Source organism: Dysidea avara, chromosome 4, assembly GCF_963678975.1.
Source record: "Dysidea avara chromosome 4, odDysAvar1.4, whole genome shotgun sequence".
NCBI classification, from domain to species: domain Eukaryota; kingdom Metazoa; phylum Porifera; class Demospongiae; order Dictyoceratida; family Dysideidae; genus Dysidea; species Dysidea avara.
The window spans coordinates 21,198,533-21,223,632 of NC_089275.1; the positions used below are offsets into that span (position 1 = coordinate 21,198,533).

Consider the following 25,100-nt stretch of genomic DNA (forward strand, 5'->3'; position numbering starts at 1 on the left):
CATGCATTGAAAAAAAACTTAGACAAAAAACTTAAGAAAGCAAAAAAAAAGTTGTCTCAGCAGGGGCTCGAGCCCGGTCATCTGTACTCATATGCAATACCCGTAACCATTATACTACCAGTGCTACAGTTACTTACCTCTCTTAGCTTCTACAGTACCTTATAAACATCCGACTGAAGTGACTTCTATATATAACAAGAGTGAAGAAGAAACCAAAGCTGAACCCTAGCCTACCCCTAACGCTAAGGAACTACTTTTTGTGTTCCCTAAAGTTGAATGCTTGGGGCAACCTACTAGATGTGTCCCCTAAAGTTGAATGCTCGGGGAAACCTACCAGACGTGGGGTACCCTAAAGTCGAATGCCCGGGGCATATTGGATGCGTATGAACTCTAGCTTGCCTAGAGACAACTGGTTTGTTTGATAGTCCAGCAAATGATGGACTTGTGCCGGTAAAATAGCCGTTCACATTCATAACCGGTACTGGGGTTCAAAGAAACTATCAGCAAACACAAATCCATGTGAATTTGTGTTTCAGCACCAAATTCACCTGAATTGTTGTTATTAAAATTTTTACCATTAACCTACCATCACAGCCATTTCTTGGCTGCCACCTTGGATTTCACATCTTTTTTCACCATGGCCTTTAAGGGGCCACACCTTTTTTACAGCTTGGCTATTTTTGATTAGATATCACTTCTTTTTGTATTTGTATACCCCAAAGCCGGCCGTAACCTATCCTTTTTCTTTACCACAAGAAGAATAAAAAGACAAAGCAGATTTTTAATACTTCAACTGTTTTTGATTTTATCAGTAATTAATTATATATATATATATATATATATATTTATTACATGTCTATTATTCCCTACTGAATAACTTGTTCACAGCTGATCTATCTACTAAGGGACTTGAAATGTAGCTGAACTCTCTACGGGGTGATTTGCTTGTAGCTGAACTCTACACAGGATTCTCTTTAGAGGGTGAATTGTTTCTAGCTGATCTGTTTACAGGGTGATTTGTTTGTAGCTGAACTCTACAGAGTGATTTGTTTCTGCTGATCTCTCTACAGTTTGATTTATTTGTAGTTGAACTCTCTACAGGGTGATTTGCTTGTAGCTGAACTCTCTACAGGGTGATTTGTTTGTAGCTGCACTCTCTACAGGATGGTTTCTTTGTAGCTGGTCTCTACAGGATGGTTTCTTTGTAGCTGGTCTCTACATGTTTCTAGCTGATCTCTCTACAAGGTGACTTCTCCTACTACAGGGTGACTTGTATCTATAGCGGAACTATTTACAGGATGATCTGTTTGTAGCTGAATTCTCTACAGGATGACTTGTTTCTAGCTGATCTCTCTATAGGGTAACTTGTTTCTAGCTGAACTCTCTACAGAGTGGATTCTTTGTAGCTGAACTCTCTATGAGGTGACTTCTTCTAGCTGGTCTCTCTATAGTGTGACCTGGTCTCTCTACAGGGGGTGATTTGTTTGTAACTGATATCTGTACAGGTAGATTTGTTTGTAAGTGAACTCTCTACTAGGTGATTTGTTTGTAGCTGATTTCTCTACAGAATAATTTGTTTGTAGCTTAACTCTCTACACAGTGATTTGTTTGTAGCTGATCTCTCTACAGGGTGATTTTTTTTGTAGCTGAACTCTCTACAGGGTGATTTGGTTGTAGTTGATCTCTCTACAGTGGGTGATTTGTTTGTAACTGAAACCTCTACGGGTTGATTTTGTTTGTAGCTGAAGTCTCTACAAGGTGTTTTGCTGTGTAGTTGATCTCTCTACAGGGTAATTTGTTTGTAGCTGAACTCACTACAAGGTGATTTGTTTGTAGCTGATCTCTCTACAGGGTGATTTGTTTGTAGCTGATCTCTCTACAGGGTGATTTGTTTGTAGCTGAACTCTCTACAAGGTGACTTGCTTGTAACTGGATTCCTTATTGTGTCTAGTTTCTAGCTGATCTCTCTACAGGGTGATTTGTTTGTAGCTGATCTCTCTACAGGATGGTTTCTTTGTCAACGAACTCTCTACAAGGTGATTTGTTTCTAGCTGATCTCTCTACAGGGTGATTTGTTTCTAGCTGATCTCTCTACAGGATGGTTTCTTTGTCAATGAACTCTCTACAAGGTGATTTGTTTCTAGCTGATCTCTCTACAGGGTGATTTGTTTCTAGCTGATCTCTCTACAGGATGGTTTCTTTGTCACTGAACTCTCTATAAGGTGACTTGTTTCTAGCTGATCTCTCTACAACGTGACTTGATCTCTCTACACTGAGGGTGACTTGTATCTATCTACAGGATGATCTGTTTGTAGCTGAAATCTCTACAGGGTGACTTGTTTGTAGCTGATCACTTTATAGGATAACTTGTTTGCAGCTGAACTCTCTACAGGATGGTTTCTTTGTAGCTGAACTCTCTACAGAGTGATTTTTTTGTAGCTGAACTCTATATGGGGTGATTTGTTTGTACCTGAACTTTCTACAGGGTGTTTTGTTTATAGCTGAACGTTCTGCAGGGTGATTTGTTTGTAGTTGATCTCTCTACAGGGTTTCTTTGCAGCTGAGATCTCTATAGGGTGACTTCTTCTAGCTGAGCTCTCTCTTGTTTCTAGCTGATCTCTCTACAGAGTAACTTGTTTGTATAGCTGAACTCTTTACAGGGTGGTTTTTTGGTTGCTGAACTCTCTACACGGTGACTTGTTTGTGGCAAACTTCTCTACAGAGTGACTTGTTTGTAGCTGAATTCTCTTCAGTGTGTAGCTGACATTGTATAAACTATAAAGTGACTTGTCTGTAGCTGAACTCTCTACAGGGTTACTTGTTTGCAGCTGATCTCTATAGGGTAATTTGTTTGTATAGATGAACTCGCTACAGGGTAGTTTCTTTGTAGCTGAACTTTCTCCACAGTGACTTTTTTGTAGCTGAATTCTCTAGAGAGTGTAGCCAGGGTGCGTGACTTGTTTATAGCTGAATTCTCTTCAGTGTGACTTGTAATGTTCTGAATCACTACAGCGATATATTTGTAGCTGAACTCTCTATAGGGTGACTTGTTTCTTGCTGAACTTTCTATAAGATTAACTGTTTGCAGCTGAACTCCCTACAGAATAACTTGCAATGTAATAGAATTCTATAATGGAGTAAATAAATTAGTTGAATGCTCTATTAGGGTGACTGTTCTATTAGTATTAGAGTATCTCGATCTCGCATTTGCTACACGGAGTTGGCTTTCAAATCATAACTCAGTGATTTGTACTCCAATTCTTTTGTACTACTGCAAGGACTTTCTATGAAGATTATTCCAGCTATACACCGATTTTCAGCCCATTGCTCTAAGCAGTTTGCCTAGTAGGCGTGAAAACTAATACTTTTTTATTCATAAAAATTGATCGCGTAATTGTGACACAGGTTGGGTTTTGTGTCATATCTCCATAGTCTTTATCTCGATTCCTTTCAAACCACCAAAAGGAACTCCTACGATGGTTACTCCATCTACATAGTAATTTTCAACTCATTCCATGGAGCGGTTTACCCTGTAGGCGTGACAACAAATCGATCTTGTTTTACGCGAATAATCGGTCATAACTTCTGAACCATTCATCGGAGGTACACCAAACGTGATACTAGGATTCGTCTTTGGTCTTCCTATCTGTGTGCAAAATTTCAAGGCGATCGGAGTACGCGTTTTCGTTTTATAGCAATTTGTGTAAGTGTGCGAAAACACGAAGGAAAAAAAACAAAGAAAAAAAAACGAAGAAAAACAGATCGAAATTTGGCAGCTCGTATCTCGGAAATGGCTGGAGCGATTTGCTTCAAATTTGGAATGTAGACTCCCCTGGCTGGCGGGCAACTCTGTAGCAAATTTGGTTCCAATGGGCCTTATCCGCAATGACGTCATAATTGGCAAAATGGCCGTGTTTAGTGTGGGTACTTCGTACGTAGTCACTAAAATGAGCTTTGTTTGCAGATTTCACGACGTGGAACTATTGGATAATAAAGGTAGAAAAGGCTAGTTAGCGTAATGTGTTGATGTGAAATAGTCCCACCAGACGAAACCAGACTTAAGTTTGCTATCGATGCAAAACCACGTGCATTTGTCTTGTAATTAAGTATGTACACTGTATGCATCACCTTTCCCCTTGCTGCAGTATGTAAACGTTAACATAGCGAACCGCCATCTCTCCCAATACCCTCTGTACAAAAGTGCCCACACTATCTCCCACCATTAATTGTGCTTTGACGTCATTGCGGATAAGGTCCATCGGATAAGGGATCACCGAGATACAAAGGTGTGAAAATGATGTTTTCTTTCTTCCTGTCAATATACCCATGGTGTGGCGTGCCGACTTCTTGGGCCGCACGACACACTATCATGTGCCTTGATAATAATGAATGAAATAAATAACTAATCAATAATTAATGTTTGGGAAAACTACAAGGCCTATGAACTTGCACTAACCGGGGTTGGACTCACTGGTGAACAAAGGCACAAACGTATAATTACGCCTGTTCATGCTGATGACTTGAACGAACATGTAATTCTATATAATTCCCAGAACCACACCCATAATTCCAAAGGCCAGGAGAAGATTACCGACCACGAGCGACCATCCGCAGGTCTACTACTAACTTGTCTACTAATCGTTTGTGCCTAGATGTTCGTTTTCTAAGTGTTTAGACAAGTGCCAGGTGCCGCTGTAAGCCACCCCAAGTCATCATGCCGGCTGCCAGTACATACGTTCAGGTGGAGTATTAACAGAGCTAGACTATGTTTTCATGTTGTAATACTGTTTGCATTGTTTGTTTGTACTGTGTTTGTATTTAACTACCCAGCAACAATAAATAAAATATTATCTCCTGTAGCTGTGGAGTGCCAATCACTGCTGTAGCTACCATTCAGTGTCCACACACCACTGATGTGCCACATCCATTGGTATTCCTTTGAAGGTGCTGCCACCTTTCACAGTGATCTGCTACACATTTTATTTCATCTTGCAGTGTATCCAAGACATCATGTGACCTTTTTTTGACATATCAACCCATCTCATACTTAAAAATGTAACTCAATGGATGAGTCAGATAATGGTTGTGTGTGACACATAGTGGAAATACTTGGCTTCTTTTGCCCTAGATATCACTGTGGTCTGCCCTTGGCAACTCCAGCCATGTCATAATCAATCACCCTGATCCATCCTCATTTAAACAACTGGTATCACATGAGGAGGACACAAATTGTGTGCAGATACATAAATTAATGTCCTAGACTTAATTAAGCGTTTGTTGAATTCTGAGGGCCTGCTATATATATTTATGTGCCAACACACACACACACTGTACTGGTCATGCACTCCCTTATTGGTAGGTTGTCCCATTGGTAATTGTACTTGGTTGTATGTGCCCTGGGCCTAGTAATAATAATAACTGATCTGAAGATTGAGACACAGAAGATGTGGTCAATGACAGCTTCTATAGTCCCTATATATACTACTTGGTTCTATCCCTACAAGCTTGTCTGCAGCAGTTGGGTATCTACTATGCTAACCTCATCCCTAAGCTACAGGAGTGTACTGCTGAGCTCCTCTCATGTCTTGCATCATTTTGTGACTGAACACTGATCTTAATAAAGTATAGGATAATTTAACTAATGCAAGTTGTCATGATGGTTTTTGTATAATAGTAAAGAGTGTGCTGTTGAGCTCCTCTCATATCTTGTGTCATTTTGTGACTGAACACCGATCCTAATCTTTTGGATAAAGTATAGGATAATTTAACTCATGCAAGTTGTCATGATGATTTTTGTATAGTAATAATAGTTATACATACTACATGGCATTCTCCTGTATAATTACTATAGTTTAAGCATCACATCAAATTTGTTCACCAGACACAACAAAAGCTCTTACGGATCCTCTATTCTTGGCTGTTTTGTGAACATTTCATACTGAGACAACTAATCCCACAATTAATAAATCATTACTAATGGCAGCTAAACCCACAATCGATCCATAAATTATTTTGATCTACTTGTGTGATAAGTTATTATTATTATTTAATGGGCTTGTAGATGCCCAAGCAATGCTAAATTGCCAGGCTAGGCCGCAGGCCTTTGAAGGTTCCCATATCTAGATTGCTTCCAAAAATTATCCAAGCACAGCTTGAAGGTTGCAACTGTTGGTGCTGAAATGATAAAGTCAGGTAAGGAATTCCATATAGATTGGTTATTCTATTCGTAAAAATGTTTTGCCTAACAAGTAACCTTGATCTTTCTTTAAAAAGCTTAAGAGAATAGCCCCTGGTGGTAGCAGTATTTAAAGTAAAAAATGTAGATGGGTCCAAGTCATAATATCGTTTAAGTATCTTATATGTTTCAATCATATCACCCCTTTGGCGTCTGCACATAGAGAATAGAGATCCAGAGTTTCAAGATGACTTTCACAAGTCAGGTGGGCTAATCTGCAAAGGTGTTTAGTTTCACATCTCTGAACCTTTTCAAGGGTGTCGATGTCTCTGGCTAAGTACAGACTCCAAGATTGCACCCAATGTTCCAAATGCGGTTGAGCATACATCTTGTACAAAAATATAAACATATCTATAGAGTCAATTCTAAAAGATCTCCTAATAAGTCCAAGAACCTGTGTAGCCTTGACATGCAGCTTTTTGGCAGTGTAGAGATGGCTTGAGGTCACTTGTGCACCACACTCCAAGGTCCTTCTCCTCATTTACTAGTTCTAGGTCAGTAGATACGTTTGTAGTGCCATCGTACATGGTGTATGATGCATGAAGAGAGTTGCCAATCTGCATTTGGCTGCGTTAAACCTAAGCAACCAAACACTTGACCATTGCATTATTAACTTGTTAATATCATGTTGTAGTTTAAGACTGTCATGAAAAGATTTGATGACCAAGTATATCTTGGAATTGTCTGCAAACATCTTCAAATTACTCTCAATGAGGTCAGGCACATCGTTGAAATACAATATAAATAACAAGGGACACAAGACTGAACCTTGAGGTACTCCGCTCTGAACACCAACCCAATCTGACTGAGACCCATTAACCACTACTCTTTGAAAATGATTTGTAAGAAAATTGGATAACCATAGTGACAAATTTCCATGCACACTGTACGCTTCAAGTTTAGAAATCAATTGACAATGTGGTACAGAGTCGAATGCCTTACTGTAAACCAAATATATCACATCAACACCATAATCCTGGTCCACTGCACTTGTCCAGTCTTCAAAGGTTTCCAACAAGTTAGTTAAACATGACTTGTTGCACACAAAACCATGTTGCTGATGGTTAAGAATGTTATTTTCTAAAAGAAAGTCAAATAACTCCGTACGAAAAATAGATTCTAAAATTTTAACCACAGTAGATGTCAGACTGATTGGTCTGTAGTTGGTAGCCTTATGCTTAGAACCTTTCTTATATACTGGTATTACGTGGGCTTTCTTCCATTCGCAAGGGAGATCTCCACTAGTCAAGGACTGATAGAATAGCATGGTTAAAGGAGCGTAAAGCGTATGGGCACAAGCTTTGAGAACATAAGAATGGATACTATCTGGACCAGGAGCCTTATTATCTTTCAGTGTACTCAATTTCTCCAATACAATAGACTCAGGTATGTTGACATCACATATAGATTCTTCATATCTAAAAGGAGGTGCTGGAATATAATTATGATAGATCTTCTTGAGTAAAAGTTGTCTCAAAATATCCGTTGAGAAAATCAGCAATCTCCTCATCACTGGTAGTGGAAGAGCCATCAGTCTTCTCTAAAAGGCCAATACTAGGCTTAATCTTTTGTTTAGATTTGACATAGGAATAGAAGGTTTTTGAATTGGACTTAAATTTATTTAAAAGTGATTGTTCGTATGATTTTTGGGCAGTTCTAGGTTTACATTTAACTATATTATGTTTGGTCTTGTAGTTAGCATAGTCAGTGCAAGACGTAGACCTCCTATATCTAGAGAAAGCAGAATATTTAGCTTTGATTGCTACAGATATACTTTTTGTCCACCATGGAGGAGATTTGCTGGCCTTAGGAGTAGAGGTAGGAACAAACTGGACTGCAGCGTCATTCACCAACTGTTTGAAAACCTCCCAATTATCAAGTTTGATCATCTGGAGGTGCCGCTAATATGTTGTAGGGCAGTAGTAAGCTGCCACCTTCATTTAAGATAGTGTTCTGTTTTATGGTTCTGTTGTTTAGCCCCTGATTCAGTTTCACTTTGTTCCATTCTGTTGATTAGACTCCACCTTTTTTTTTGCTACATACCAGTCACTAAGAAGCCAGCACAGCCCTGTAATCTCGTGTCCGGACTCCAATCGTGGTCTGCCTCCATTTTGAAGTCAATCTCTTGTCCACCCCGCCACCCCCATCCTCCTCCCCTTTGTGAGTACTTGCTCGTGATACTACTTCGCTTATCCAACTGCTCAGATTTTAATCTTATTTGGCAGGAAACTCTAGAAGGAGCTACAAGTACTGGAAGTGGTCTGAAAGGTAATAGTTTAATGCATCTTTTGTGTAAATTTCATATGCGTGCTTGTTATCGCTCCTTGGGAAGTTATGCTGATTTGAACTCTTTAAAACCTTTTATCTTGAAACTTCTAATGTGTGATTTGGATTGTTTTTCCAAAATCCAGTCAAATATGTATAAAGTAAAAATTCAGTGAGGTGAACAGCTATGATAGTGCAATGTAGTGGGGCTCAGTGGCTAAAAATTTGGGTGTTAGGTGTGGAGGTACCTTAGCCTTAATAAACCTAACATCCTGACAACCATTTTCTATCATTCTCATGAACTCTTTACCCCCACCTTGAGACTGCTTTATTAGAGTAGCTTGGTTCTGCAATTTTACATTTCTTTGTTTTTTTTAGATTTATAACTCTGGAGTGCTCTAATTTCTTTCACATCATCAAATGACACTGCTACAATGATTAATCTATGTAGCTATGCATCAAATTTCAAGTTATTCTGAACAGTTGTGACTAAAGTTTGATCATTTTTATACAAATAAACATTGTGAAGTTTTATCAAACTTTTTGTGACAACTTGGTGTGTGAGTTTACTTTTAAAATTTATTTCTTCTTATTTACATCAAATTTCAAGGCAATCGAGTTATGCATTTGCAATTTTCTAAAGTATTTGAAAAGAAGAAAGAAAATCATAGCCCCATTAACCTCTTAAAGAAGAAAAAACGTGAATATTTGGTCTCCTATATCTCAGCAATGGCTAGAGTGAATCCAATCAAAGTTGGTGTGTGGCCTGCTCTACCTGTCAGGCAGATAATATGTAAAATGATATGCTTTGGAGAAGACTGAGACCATTGAGCTATATGCATGTTTGAAAATCATGTTTTGTACATATACCCATATGCATGGTGTGGCATGCCAGCTTTCTTGGCCCCATTATGTCTTGATAATGTCGTGGACAACTCCATACATATAACTACAGTATTATTTATTTGCAATATAATGTTCAAGTAATTACATATAGCCTGAAACTTCAGTGTAATGTATAAAAAGCCTATAATATTAAATAGTGAATCACAAGTTATAGAACTATTATATAGTAATTTCAAAGTGGTATACATACATGCATATCTACTGTGCATTTACATATAAGTAGTCTATATCTAACATGTAAGCTTTGTGGCCCTTCTAGTAGGCTTGAGTCTATTATGATCCAAAATTTGCCTATTATGCTTTTTGGCATTTCTCCAATTTTCTACCTATTATGCTTGTTTTTATGCTTTTCAGAAATGCATTATGCTTTTATTTTGTGAGTTTTTTTCTAAATAAGAGAAGTTTTCATACGATAGAACATGAATGGAAAAGTGTCACTTCAACTTCAACATAAAAATTAGCAATAGCTTGAAATTGGGATGTGCTCCAGAATTTGTAGGCATTTTAGAGCAAGGGAGCTGGGGACAAATCCATAGTCCCTTAGAAGCTATAGAGATTCTATTGTCTAATATCTTTGTATGCAAATAATTATTGATAATAATTATTAGTATGATAGATCTTTTGAGTTTTAGCAATTGGTATTCAAGACAGCAACTGCTCAGTATAATATTATTTGAACCACCATGCCAAGAACACATTAGCCTCCTGGGGTGAACACTTAATGGTTCTCATTCTCTCTGTTGCATGTGATTGCTGTTCTATTAGAGTGTTTGACTGTTCTATTAGAGATCTCAATCTTTTTGAAATATTTTCCTGGTTTGATATTAACCTCAGCCTCATTGCAGACCTGCAGATACTTCACTATTTTCAATGTCCAGACATTCACTAGCTATACTGACTCATCACTAACCTTATTATCATCACAGCTTCTCTTGTAGCTATTGTATTCCAATCGAGCTTCAATAATTATAATCATCATATCACATTTTGTTCAAAATCAGACAATGAGACACATTAGATATAGCTATAAACTGCTTTTCCATGCCTTGGTACTAGTTGGCACATGACTGCATGTGTCCTTTAAAACTCAAACCCACAATGAAAAGCACTGACTCATTCCATCGAGTGTAAACTTGTTGTAAGAAGACTGTAGTGCATTTTACTACTTGTTGTCAGGAATTGTTTCACCATTCAAAACAGGTTAGCCCTTGACTTTAAGACTGTTATAGCAGAAGTTATACTTATGGTGGCAGAAATTTGCCCATTATGCTCCTGATTATGCTCCATTATGCTTTATGCTTTTCATCCCCTATTATGCCAAAAATTATGCCGGCATAATCGGCACAAGCCTACCTTCTAGACCCAGGTTAAGATAATATTAATATGATGCTAATGTTATGTATAGTTTTGTTACTGTTGTCATGTACCATGCATACATTATCCAATGAGCTTGCTACATATGTAAATTGGCTGCAGTACATGTATTATGTATGGTGACTATAGTGCATGTAGAATTGGTTAATTGATCACACTACAATCTGTGCTTAGCTTGTGAACAATATTCTTTACTGTATTATTACATGTTATTCCTCTGTATTTACATAGTTAAACCTGACATCACAGAAATTTCTCCTGACTATACAGTAATACCCCACAATGCCGGAACATTTTACTGCACAGCTACTGGTAAACCACTTGTTGCTATTCGTTGGTTGAAAGATGGATCATCTTTTGATGGTTTATTAAGGCCAGATATCACTATAACTTATTCAACTACTGGAAGTAACTGCAGTAACAATGACACTTCTGATCAGTGTGTGAAATCCAGTAGAGTGTATATATACAATGCTACATCAAAAGATAGTGGAAACTATACTTGTGTAGCTTCTAATGATTATGGGCTCAAGTCTGAATCTCTACACTTGACTGTTAAAGGTACATGAATGATAATTGATGTGCTATAACAAGACTTAAATTCTAGTGCGTGGTGGTGTTGAAGTGCTGTGCTGGGTGATCACTGCCATACAGCTAGAACAGAGCAGCTCTGCTACTGTGTAATAAGTTAGTTATCACTCAGTGATAACTAACTTATCACCAGGGGCGGTTTTAGGGGGGGGGGGGTTTCTGTGGTTTCCAGAACCCCTCCTGAACTAGCGTGCGCCCCTATGATTCGTCTGAGTGACAAAAATTGCAAAGAGTTTACATTTTATGGCTCTTTCTATTGGCAAAATTTCATACTTTTACCTTTGAAATCACCTTCACAGCATTGAAAAGCATGTAGTGACCTTGGTCTTCAACTTGCAGCTAGACTGAAGTTGCAATTCCACAGAACCAGAAACCTCCTCTGAAAATTTCTAGATCCGCCCCTGATCACCCTGTAACAGAGCCACTCAGACTAGCTCATGACATCATAGCAATCACAAAATTAATGCTATTGCTTACCAATGGAGCAAACAGCCAAATACAGAAATGTTAACAGAATTACACCAGTACAGCACTTGCACTTGTCAAATCTATGCATTATACATCGATACTATACTATTGCGATAAACAAGTCAAGAGCCAATTTTCAGTCTGGTCATCAGTCCCAGCAGAAGAACCAACTTCTTTCAACAACCTCTGGATCCATCATTTTGTCTTGGAGTAATCCTCATCACTTGTGAGTCTTTTTAGCCCTTGTATGCCAAGTGACACCACTCCACCAACCCCAGAATCATACCTGGAAACTATTGCTTCATAAAATCTTGTATCACTATAAAATCACTATCACTGTTTATGTTATGTTTATGTTCACTGTTAATATAACGCTATCACTGTTTAAGTAGGAATCGCCCCAATATTGAGCGGCACCTGCTAAAATGTCATCTCTAAAAACCAACCTAGAAACATCTTAAGGGGCAAAAAGTACCTTTATGGAACAATATTAGTGTATCTAAAGTCAAGAATAGCATTAAACCTACAAAAAATGCTGTATGTAAGCTTACCCCTAATATTCAATTGTTAAAAAATTGCCTAAACCCAATTTTGGTCTGTCTGCCTGCCAACCTGACTACATTCGCAGGCTAGAGGCTAAATGATACATTGTATGACCAACATTTTTTGTCACAATAACAAACTCACCAGTGGAATGTGCCTTTTAGAGTTCCGACAAGTGCTTGCCTCCTGCACTGTGCGTTTCCTTTTATCTTCAGTCTGCTGTGATCTTCATGCTAGGAAACATATTGAGGTGTTAATTTTCCATATCAACACTTAGACATCACATGTTTATTTAAAGCACTTACACTGACACATTACCAGTAGACAGTTGGTAGACACTGTACCTGCATGATAGGCCATTTTACAATCTAGCTGGACCAATAATTGAGTGGCACGCCCCTTTACAATCTAGTACAGCTGGCCCAATAATGATCAAGGGACACAACTCTTAATGATCTAGCTATGTGATTTACCATTAAATACACACTTTTTATCGGTAGCACGGTGAAAAAAAGGCAAGTCATGGCCACATCCTTTAAATATTGAGGCCCACTTGAGATACTCTGATAAAGCAGTCACCCTAATACAATGGCCATGTTCAATATTCTAATGAAACAACCACATGTGGGGCTTAGCTCCCCTCAGAATAATATATTAGCATCACTGAAATTATTCTTATTCGACTGAGAAACTGAAAACTGATATACTCTAATAGAACATTCAAAATAACCTAATAAAGCAGTCAAAGCACTTCATAAAAAGCATGTTCCTAAAAGTAGCCTGTCTAAAAATTAAAAAAAAGAATTGCCTCAGCAGGAATCCAAACTACTGACATCTTACTTTGAGAGTTGGTGTCATATACCACTGTACCAAGTGTTTCCAAGTGTCTAAAGACTATTTTGTACTGCTTTTAAAGGCTGTGTGTTGATTAACTCTGTTGCAACAGCTAAAAACTTTGCCAAAGAGGCTTTTATTGATTGCAAATAGCTTGTTTTAAATACCTTTGACTAAAATTGTTGGTATTTTAGTTGAAATGCTTGAAATTGTACTTATTCTGTAATCAAGATAAATTATGTGGCACAATAGGCTCTGTTGTACCTAGAGACTGCTGGTATGTGCCAGTACATCGGCAGTGTGGCATTGGCACAGTGATCAGTCTATAATATGCATACACAACATACAGGAGTTAGTTGCACATTATTGTATAATATTATGCAGCACTGCATTAGTTATTGATTGCAGGATCTATATTATTGGCAACAGTAATAAAGGTGAAAATCAGTAATTCCAGCTAGCAAGCCAGATGGGATCAAGCGTAAAAATGTACAATAACAAAACATTTAAACGTACTCTTTACCTTGTTGTTCCAGGCTGCAAGAGCTGGAAGGCAACCCCATCCACATCTCCCAATTACCCTTTCCATTCTCCACAAGTTCAGAGAAGTATGGCCACTGGGGGAAACACCCACCTTCAACAATATTATGCTGTGAGCAGCAGCAACCCCTACCACCTTCTTTGGCTTCTGCAGATCTAGAGGCAAGATAGGACCCACAAGTTCGCCTATCATTTAATGACCTGGCGGTTGACAATGCCACTTCCCCAACAGCCATTTCCATTCACTTCAAGCAGTCAAAGACCAATCCATTCATGTAAGGTGTTAAGCTAGTAGTTGGAAAACACAAGATGATTTATGCCCAGTAACAGTGTTGCTCTCCTACCTGGCGATTCAGGAGGGGAGGTGATCCTGGTGCACTATCCAGTTGGGAGGAAGCCACTGTCCAAATCAAAGTTTGTAGATCACATCTGTCTAGTCCTCCTGTTGGCCAATGTTCCAGCTTGTCTGCACACAGGACACAGCTTCTACTATCCAAACTCTGGGACGATGGCAAAGCTCAACTTAACTCCTATATGTATGACTCAGCCCATCGCACTTGGCCAGCCTTTCATCCAATGCTCCATTTGACTGACTCATTTATTGACAGCACCTAATGTGTATGACTATACAATTTGCTTGTATGTTACCTGTTAAATGCAAGGAGTTGCTTGTATGGGTGTTGCCAGGTGACCAAATACTCATGTGGTTAGCAGATTAAATGCCGGCTTCCAGACCAGCTTAGGTGGGCTGATGATGGAGACCTTGAGAAGCCGATTCACTTCTGGGATCATGTGAGCCCACATACGGATCTAAATACTGAATTGACCTCTCCACCCTGGCACACACATTATTCCACACGAGGTAGGGACATCTAGTACCAGTTGTTCAGAGGAAACCACACCTAGTAAATACAAGTTTAACCACAGTTAGACAGTATTAACTAGGAGGTTATATACATCTCACCTCTTCTTAGTACAATGACAGGGGGTTATTTGCGAGTACTATAGCATCATTTGTACTCAAAATCCAGAGTAGTCGTGTGAGCTAACTGATCGTGAGTGGGAGGACTGTGTGGGTGGGCAATTTGAAACCCACCCAGGTGGCCACTTGTATGTAGTAACATTCAGCAAATGGCACAGATGTTTATTCAAAACCACAGAGCTATACAGCCACAAACAGCCATCCCCATACTGGCCAGAGCTCCATTAGGACCCCAGACTGTTTGTTCAGTTTTCCTCTGTGCTTGGGAAAGCAGCCAGCAAAAGCAGACCACTGAAGTCTGAACTTGATAGTAAAATTTGATAGTTCATTCTGTAGCTTTGTGTTCTTGGTAAACAAATCAAATTTGCTGTCATGGACAATAAGACCAGTTTTCCCACACCCAATCATATATGTTTATGGCACTTTGACAGCATTGGATAGGTGTATCCAAGCCCAAGCTAATATCCAAGCTAACAGGCTTGATTTTTTCACTGCTATATAGATGTTGCTTCAGTGCGAATGGTGCCTTTTGGCATACCACAGGGTGCACACTGCATGCACCATGGACTTACCTTTGTCCTCCTTTGTGTCCCATTTATCTTTGCTGACAGTACAAGGTGTCAATTTGCAGTACATAGCTCATGATAAAATATGTGAATCGTCTGTATTTTCCATAGTGACTGGATTGATTGCAGAGGTGCTTCTTGTACTGTTCTTCATTTGTAATGCTATGTGTACCAGGCTGAATAGAGCTGAAAATAAAGTATAATGTTCACCCTTCACTTTTCAGTAAATTGATAGTTAGGGTGTGTGTTCAGACAAAACTTTAACTCTGGCACTCTTTTATGCAATATGCGTAAGTTCAAATAAAATGTAGTGAAACATCTATAACAAGTACACAGAAAAATTTGGAATTTTCAAGGACCATAGCCCTCAATAAAAAGTACTGAAACAAGTTGGAGTAGTGCACGATATTAAATCACAGTAAAACAATAAGAAGTGTTATATCCCTACTGTGCTCATGATACCATAATGGAAATGCACAGTAGGGATATAACACTTCTAATTGTTTTACTGTGATTTAATACCGTGCGCTACTCCAACTTGTTTCAGTACTTTTTATTGATGTGCTATGGCCCCTACTCTAGTTGAAAATTCCAAATTTTTCTGTGTACTTGTTTGTTAATTTTTTTTGGAAATAATTATTATGACTGGTGAACCTACGTATACCACATCTGAAATGGCACCGTGCGCCCCAATTATCGTCTGAAAAGTGAAGTATCCATTACACTTCGTAGTCAGCTTTGTTCAACCCGTTATGCAGCATTTCAAATCAAGAACTGTTCGAAAAGCACCTCTGCAACCCACGCATACCAAAAGAAATGGTGCCATGTGCCCCAGTTATATCAATTATCATCTGAAAAAAAGTGAAGTGTCCATTACGCTTCGTTGTTGGCTATGTTCAACCCATTACACAGCAGTACGAATCAAGAACTGTTTGAAAAGCACCTCTGCTATCAAAATAACCACTATGACAAATACGGACGATTTCCATTACGAAGGGAAGCCATCACATGCTATCACCAAATCGACACTTTTCGCTGTCAGCAAAGATGATTGGGACACAAAGGAGGACACTGGTAAGTCCATGAAGAATGCATTGTACGTACTGTGGTATGCCAAAAGGCACTTGTCGGGCCGAAGCGACGTCAAACAGTGAAAAAATCAAGCCTGTAGCCTTAGCCGTTATTGAGTTACGCTTCTCTGAAGGCATCAGTCAGTTACTCAGTCAGTCAGTCAGTCACTAGAATATTCCGTTAAATAAACTATTTTTAAAATTCCGTAGCAACTTGTTGAAAGCGTTTCAGGTCTATCTGAAAGCTTGTTTTGGCTTAGTTTTACCTAACCAATACTGTCTCATCATTGTCAGGGAAATTGAGGCTGTTTTTTGGGTGATATTATTTCATGGGCCATGCCTACTCCTTTGTGGTCCCTACTATACAGTTACTATCATGCTGTATGATACACCTGAAGACATACAGTACTAGTGGACAGTTAATCCCTATTTCAGTCTATACTTTTATACTTGTATTGATAGCAACAGTAAGAGGTGGCAAGAATAGAGAGCATAATCACAAGGCTTCATTATCAAAATTCATAGATAAAAAAAATGGCTAACAGGCTTAAACTAATCAGGGTGTTTGTGACAGAATAGAGTTGCCAAACTTCCTGATCCCTGACTTATCTCATTGTAGGTGAGTGACTTATAACAGTAGTACATATACATAATACATACAAGAATTATTTGTGGATGATATCAAGTTGAAAGCTTATCATATGTTTATATAAGGTAGAGATAGCATGAATTGCAGTGAGGATTGCACAACTGTAAAAAAATTCACAGTAATGGTTTGTGCTTATTTACACTGTATTTGGGGTATGCACTTTTTACTTTCAATGCTGCATGACTCGCTACTATAAGTTTCAAGGTTGTCACAACTATAATATAACATAAACACACTGCTTGTGCAGTTGTGCTTTAATCATGAGAAACCTTATTTTGATAGCAATGTAGAATAGAGCATCTTATAACTGTGTGCATACCACATGTATGTATATATGTATATGCATGTCTACTATATATGCATACATAGCTATAGGTTCTGATGATTCATACTCAATTGTTATTGCTATCACTACATCAGCAGTTTTAGTAGTACTTTGTTCTCTTGTGATATCAGTGGTGATAGTGATATGGAAAGTGCGGACAAAAAAGAACAACAATATCAAGTGAGTATATACACACATTATTATCTATATACATAAGTCATAACTACTACTGTAGTACAAATTCTAGAATTGATATTACCTATATGACTGTACCAATATGTTTATATGGGCAGTTCTGGTAAAAATGGATCATTGTGATTTGTGACTGGGCCTGCGAAAATAGGGCATGTGGGCACATTATTTTTGCCTAATTTTTCACAATTTCATAACTCATAACTTTTTGTACTATTATGCTATGGCAATGCAATTTTCAGCTCTTAGTAAGCATTTAATGGGCTTTATGATGCAAGTTACAGAATGCAAATATTCTGTTCCAATACTGAGATATGACCTTTAGAGTGACAGGGTGTAGTTTGTGCCCACATGCCCTATTTTTGCAGGCCAGGTCACATTTTATATTTTACTGTAATTTGAAATAAACACAAGTGTAAACTAGTGTGACAGCAATCTCATGCTGAAAATAGTTCAATGGCCAGTTAAGCTGAAAACAGTGCTACAGTCAAGCCTCTCTAATCTGATGTTCAATGGAAGCCATAAATTTTGCTGGATTAAGGAGGTAGTTGGAGCATCAAGTCACCTCTGTAATCCAACATTGTATGATATCTAGAATTGTCAGATTATGCAGTAAATTACAGGTAAAACGGATCATACAATGTTTTTTAACATTAATTAATTTTAGAATTTGTAAGTATATTAAAGCTTTATTCTATTATTTCTACCCAATTAAATGCTTTGGTTGCTTAAAAATTACTTTCTGTGATTGTTTTTAATGCTGCTATTATTCTCTGTTGGATTACGAAGGTCATGTATTACCAAGTCTAGGGAATCAAATTTTGTGGCGGATTATGGAGTACATAGGCATAGATTACAGAGGTTGTTATACAAAGTGTTGGTAAATGACATTTTGGTCAGATTAAAGAGGATGCTGGATTATGCAGGTGTCAGATTAGAGAGATTCGACTGTACATTGGAACCTATTTTAGAGACCATCTGCATAGAAGGCCACTTCCCTAAAACAGCCAGCTATAAATTTCTCATGTTAAAAGATTGTTTGCTAACCCACCTGCATAAAGGAGCCACCTGCCTATTAAGGCAAAGAAATCTTGGCCCATAGTGACTGGCTTAGACAAATTCCATTGTATTATTTTTTATTATTGGTTAGTCTAGACAGCCAGCATAGTTGTGCACATGTACTTTTTGGTAAAACTTATGTAGTTTTAACTCTAAAAGAGCATAATACATAACTTTCTATTTTTACTTGAACCATTCACATAATTATGTAATAGAGGTTATTAATTGTGCTACATACATGTATATTTGTTCTACTTCAGTCATATGCAATATAGCTGAAGTAGCAATTAAATGTCCACTAGTCAGGTAATCATTTACTCAAGGGCGGGGGAAAAATAAAGTTATAGAAGAGTAAGAGTGGCGATAGTTTAAAGATTCGTGTGTTTACTTTTTATGCACACAGCACCTATGTATTAGTGGGCATGCCTATATCTATCTTAGACACTCAGAATGCTTCTGTTTCTTTCTAATGTACCTGAGAATAATGACATGCGACTACAGAAAATTTTGGATTATAGCCTATTAAACTATTGCTTAAATTTAAGGGGATAAGAGGGACGAGCGCCCCCCTACTCCCTCCCTAAATGAAACTCTACTAGTATAGTTGCAGGTGTAGATGAGCTCTCATGTTTCATTGCTTCTTTTCTATGATCCCTACCTACTTAAATGTAAATTTTCTAATCTTTCCTTACTGTGTATTATACTTGTTTGTTAATACTGTATCAAAGGATAGAATAGTGCCAGGGACTGCATATATAAAATTAATTGTGTGTGACTGAACATGTGCCTTGATTATCAGTTGCTGTGACATATTGCTAAATAGCCATTCTTCATCATTTTCAGTTACAGTACATTGCACCTGTTATACAGTGTTGCATTTATACAAAAGTCGCCATGTATCACCATCCTATACATCGCTAGCTCTATGCATAGCTCAACTAATCTGGCACACATTTTCATATGGTTATTGTTTGTAATAATTGCATGGAGACAATGTGAAGTTTATGGAACTTATTTTCCCAAAGGCATGAGGCTGTAGCACACAAGTGTAGCGATGATACTACAAGGGAATCGGGCCTTAGTAACACCGTTGCTGCACTCATGGTTTATATAAATTCCATAGACTCCACATTGTGTCTGTATAATTCCTTTAAGCTCTATTTTATACTACACTTCAATTAATTACCTCTTTCATGGCTGTTTCTGCAATATGCAGCATTGGAAAAGTGGCTTAATCTTTCACAATAATACTAGTTCCATGTATCCAAGCATGTTCTGTTGATATAATTAAATGCCCTCATTACACCACTGCTCATTAGAAATGTATGCTCATTTAATAAACCTAGACTTAGTGCATGTGATTTATTGTATGGAGTATATTAGAAAACATGGTGGGGCACATGAAATTCACTCACCCAAAACAACCTTAGTAGACTTAAAGCACCACAGGGCATGTTTGGAAAGCATAGCATCAAGGAAGGGAGAACAGAGCAGTTAAGAAAGGACAATAAGAATGCTAATAGGTTTATGAAAGCAGACCCACCCAGTTGACCACGTGTGTAATTTGTAATTCACTGCTGGCCAAACTAATCATAGCTGTTTGCTCTATGACTATAGGTTGTGTGGTTACTTTCTGATAGATAGTCTAATGGCTGAAACCTAAAGAAGTTCGAGTATGACTGAAAGAAGATGACTAGAAAGTACATACACTATATCTCTTAAAGCACTGCCCATGCTTGTGTATATGAGAAGCACAGCACTGAAGGCATATCTCAAGACTTATGCAACATATGGCTTTGCCTTAGTGTCACAATGTACATGTGTTTGTTTCTCAACATCCACATATATGTAATTGTCACTGTATCTGGCCACACAGTGCTGTATAGAAAATACAGCACACTCAGGCACTTTGTGCAAAATGCAATAAATTTAATTAAAATTCTGCCATATTACACTTCTACTTTTGTTTACAGGATAATGAACATGACCTCTCTGAAATGTAACAACAACATTATCAATAACACAAGTGACACTGTAGTTAAAGATACACATCAGGATGTCTGTAAGTTAAAGTTGAATAATATGATTGATTAAGAATAAAGTACAGAATTGAAGCATACTTATATAGAAAGTCTGTGCAGGCCTCTGAATATCTTTATTTTCAAACTGATTTCTACCACCCCAGTGCATCTATTTGTGTAAATATATTATTTTGATAGTGGATAATTATTACAAGTAATGCAAGAATAATGACAAAGTTTTATATTATATTTATGATTCCAAGGTACATGTAACAACCATAGGTGTGGAAACCCATGGGAGAGGGGAACCAACCCCAATTCAATGTGGCATATTTGTTGTAAAATATCACTATGCTTAAATAGATCAGTCAGGGGTTCTAATAAAATAATCAATGTGTGAAAAGACTATCAGAATTGATATTAGTAAGCATTTCCAAAGTTTCCTGTGCATGGGGGCATGCCCTTGATCCCATAGAAACAGCATGCATTGCATGTGCTCTGCACACTGTACAAATTCTGAAAGATGTAGCTTGGCATCAGTCTTGGCCAGTACACCCTTGACTGAGAAATCTTCCTACATCTATAGTAAGAACACATGCAAGCATACACAATGCTTTGATTGCAGGAATATGTGGTGAGCAATTAATTAAGCACAGCACATTGAAATGGGAGTTCATAGCAATGTTTAAAAGCAGCAAAGCACTGCAATAATCGCAAATAAACTATCGTGAGTATGTTGACAGGTGTTAGTGCTAATCAGTAATCACAACAGCAATACATATTAACCTGTTTTCTTTATTCAATAAAAGATGAACTTTAATTAATTTCCAAGTCCAGGGCACAATTTTACAAGCTAAAAACCACAACTGATCTTGCAAAATTACTACTACTACTAATAAGCTACTAAGCTATCAAATATTCATCAAAAATCTGTAGAAATTCCTGAAACACATGCACTAACAAGCAATATATGTATGTAGTATATTGAAAATAAACTCCCTCCTGTATAAGTAATGTCATGCAATATAGAATATCAAGACACACAATAGTGTGTCATGCAGCCAAGTACAACCAGTGCAGGTGCGTGACAGACAAGTGTGATTTTACAGGAATCAAGAAAATGCTGTTTTCACACATCTGTAGCTCGATAATGCCTGACCAAAAGTTAACCATTTTTGCTGTGGGAACTCCCCTTGGGATGGGGCACCTGCCATTTCAAATTTGAGCTGGCCATTACTGAGATATGCATCTTCAAAATTTGTCTTAGTTTCTTTGTATTTTTCTTCTTTTCCCAACAGTTAGAAAATCACTATAACTCATGCATGCTATATTTGATTTTCTGTAAATTTGGAGGGCAGTAAGAACGTAATGCAGTACATTTACAATCCAAATTTCGTACACATCGGATTAAGAACAAGGGAGTTATACATGATTTTGAAAAATGCGATAGCAATATTTTGTCACAGCCACCAGGTAAACCGCTTGAAGGAAATACTTGAAAATCACTCCATCCATCATAGTGCATATCTTTTGTGGTTTGAAAGAAATCATACTAACAGTTATGGAGTTATAACAAAAATGCCAACTATGTGTAAAAAGCACACGATCAATTTTTGTTAATAAAAAGGTATTACTTTCCACACCTACCAGGGAAACTAGTTAATGGAATCAGCTGAAAATAGGTAGAGAGGTAGATTAATTATTTTAGAACAATCTTTCATGGTTTACTAGGAATTAGTTTAAAAACCACCTAACGAAAGTGTAACAAATGCATGATTGAGATACTCTAATAGTACAGTCACCCTAATAGAACATTCAGCTGCATAATAAATCTCTCTATTAGAATGTCAGCTACAATCAAGTCACCATGTAGAGAGTTCAGCTAACAACAAGTCACTGAAAAGGGAGTTCAATTACAATCAAGTCACCCTGTAAAGAGTTCAACAACAAACAAATCACCTTATAGAAAGTTCAGCTACTTAAGTCACCCTGTAGAGAGTTCAAGTCACCCTGTAGAGAGTTCAGCTACAAACAAGTCATGCTGTAGAGAGGTCAGTCACAAGCAAGTCACCTGTATAGTTAAGCTTTAAAAAGTCATCCAGTAGAGTGTTCAGCTACAAACAAATCACCGTGTAGAGAGTTCAGCTGCAAACAAATAACCCTGTAGGGAGTTCAAGTATGAACAGATCACCCTGTGGAGAGTTTAGCTAGAAACAAGTCACTCTGTAGAGAGATCAGCTAGAAACAAATCACCCTGTAGAGAGTTCAGCTACAAAGAAATCACCCTGTAGAGAGTTCAGCTACAAACAAGTTACCCTGTAGAGAGATCAGCTAGAAACAAGTTGCCCTGTAGAGAGATCAGCTAGAAACAAGTCACCCTGTAGAGAGATCAGCTAGAAACAGATCACCTTGTAGAGAGTTCAGCTACAAACAAAATCACCTTGTAGAGAGTTCAGTTACAAACAAATCACCCACTCATCAACAAACAAATCACCTGTAGAGAGTTCAACTACAAACAGATAACCCTGTAGAGAGTTCAGCTAGAAACAAGTCACCCTGTAGAGAGTTCAGCTACAAGCAAATCATCCTGTAGAGAGTTCAGCTACATTTCCAGTCATCCAGTAGAGAGATCAGCTGCAAACAAGTTGTCCTGTAAGGAATAATTGGCATGTAATTAATATATTATGTATTATATATAAATGTATACTGTAAATCAGGAAAATTTCGGTGTAGAAAATATTCGTCTATTAAAATTTCAGTGCAACTAATTTTCATCACTGGCATAATTGACGAAAAATTTTGGACAGAATACCTAACATTAATATTTGTATGCACAAATTATTCGTATAGTTAAAATAATTCGTCGTTTTTATTTTCGTTGATACAGCCAGTGACGAACATTTTTTGATGGTGAATTTTTCCTGATTTACAGTATTTTGTATATTTACTGATAAAACCAGAAATAATTAAAGTATTAAAATCTACTTCAAATCTTTTTCTTCTTCCTGTGGTAAAGAAAAATGATAGATTAAAAAGCTCCAAAGCTGACATATGAATGCAAATACAAAATGAAGTGATATCTAATCCAAAACAGCCAAGCTGTAAAAAAAGAGTGTAACCCTCAAAAAGGCTATGGTGAAAAAAGATGTGAAATCCAAGATGGCGGCCAAGAAATGGCTGTGATGATAGGTTAATGGTTAAAATTTTAATAATGACAATTCAGGTGATCAGAATTTGGTGCCAAAATCAAGCAGCACCAAATTCACCTGAATTGTTGTTATTAAAGTTTTTGCCATTAACTTACCATCATAGCCATTTCTTGGCCGCCACCTTGAATTCTACATCTTTTTTCACCATAGCCTATTTGAGGGCCACACTATTTTTTTTACAGCTTGGCTGTTTTGGGATTAGATAATAAATACACTAATCCCTGTCCAACTGTAAATGTGTTTCTGTCCATTCATCTGTTAACCACTGGTCTGGTTCGCGTATTACACCCTGCTCAGATGCCAACTCCGGAAAAAATGATGTGAAGTAGAATTCACGTATGTAGCTTAGGAAGAAAATTTTCACAAAAGTTTAAGTCAAAATAAATCCTTTCTATATGTAGATCCATAGTCATTACCACCAGATCACACCACTTGCGCTTTGTGCAAAACATTGCACATTATACTTGATAGTAGTAATCATGGTTAGGTTTTAAAGTAAGTTTGCCTTGTTTATCAACTAAGTTGAAGACAAAAGGTCTTAGAGCTTGCTGCTTGTACTAACGTTTTGTCCCTAGCAGTGTTAGGATTTTTGAATTCAACTAATCCTTCTGGTGGGTTGCTTGTGAGATCATAAACCAAGCCATCTGGACTAGCTGCAAGCCAGGGATGTTTAACACAAACTACTAAACCACACTGTACAACTGAGTAGTCTGCTGAAGTAGTCAGCTTTAGCTCCTTGTATTTTTCTCTGCTGGTTTCTTCTTGTTGAATCCCCCACTCAGTGACTTTGTTTCCACGGAAAATTTGAATATAATAGTTTTTTTGACAGTGGCAGCAACTTTGGTACTGCCTTTTCTTTTGGCTATCTGGCTGACATTTGATGACGTGATTCTGTTTCGCCTCTCTGAATGCCATCTCCTACTGCTACCTTGTTCTGTTGTGCTCATACTGATTTCTTCTGCTGAGGCTTCAGTTACTTTTACCTGAGCATTGTAGTACCTAATCATTAGTTCATGTAGGTTTGAATTTGAAATGTCTGAGGGAACTTCTCTTGCATTTGGCCCCTTGTTATCATATCGTGAATAATCTATATGGGTTTGTAATGAGTTGCCACCTTCTTTTCTTTTTGCTTTCTTTTATATTTAGCATCATCTGTAGCTTTTTGCTTATGATCATTGTAAACTTGTTTGGCTTTAGCAGCCGAGACGGACTTGAAACATTCATTTGCCTGAGATTGTGTCACCTTAGTCCAGCATGCTGGTCTCCATTCT

At 37.7% G+C, this 25,100-nt stretch overlaps 1 protein-coding gene and 1 long non-coding RNA gene across 9 annotated transcripts in view; one reads left to right on the top strand and one right to left on the bottom strand.

Annotated features, from left to right (window-relative positions):
* The window catches only part of LOC136254264 (insulin-like growth factor 1 receptor), a 250,582-nt gene that overhangs the window by 52,694 nt on the left and 172,788 nt on the right, over nucleotides 1-25,100 (top strand). Inside the window, exons 5-7 of the mRNA XM_066046928.1 lie at nucleotides 11,012-11,341; nucleotides 17,393-17,528; nucleotides 20,573-20,661. Coding sequence (XP_065903000.1) covers nucleotides 11,012-11,341; nucleotides 17,393-17,528; nucleotides 20,573-20,661 — 555 coding nt within the window. The remainder of the gene's footprint in view (nucleotides 1-11,011; nucleotides 11,342-17,392; nucleotides 17,529-20,572; nucleotides 20,662-25,100) is intronic.
* On the bottom strand, nucleotides 11,832-15,690 carry LOC136254452 (uncharacterized). Of its 8 annotated transcripts, none has more exons than XR_010700492.1 (5): nucleotides 14,721-15,690; nucleotides 14,101-14,658; nucleotides 13,740-14,044; nucleotides 12,527-12,615; nucleotides 11,832-12,132 (listed from the first exon to the last, which is right to left on the bottom strand). It is a non-coding gene; the product is annotated as an uncharacterized lncRNA (long non-coding RNA). The 8 variants fall into 8 exon arrangements; XR_010700497.1 differs by having other exon boundaries at nucleotides 14,101-14,345; nucleotides 14,405-15,690; XR_010700495.1 differs by having other exon boundaries at nucleotides 13,740-13,912; nucleotides 13,958-14,044; nucleotides 14,101-15,690.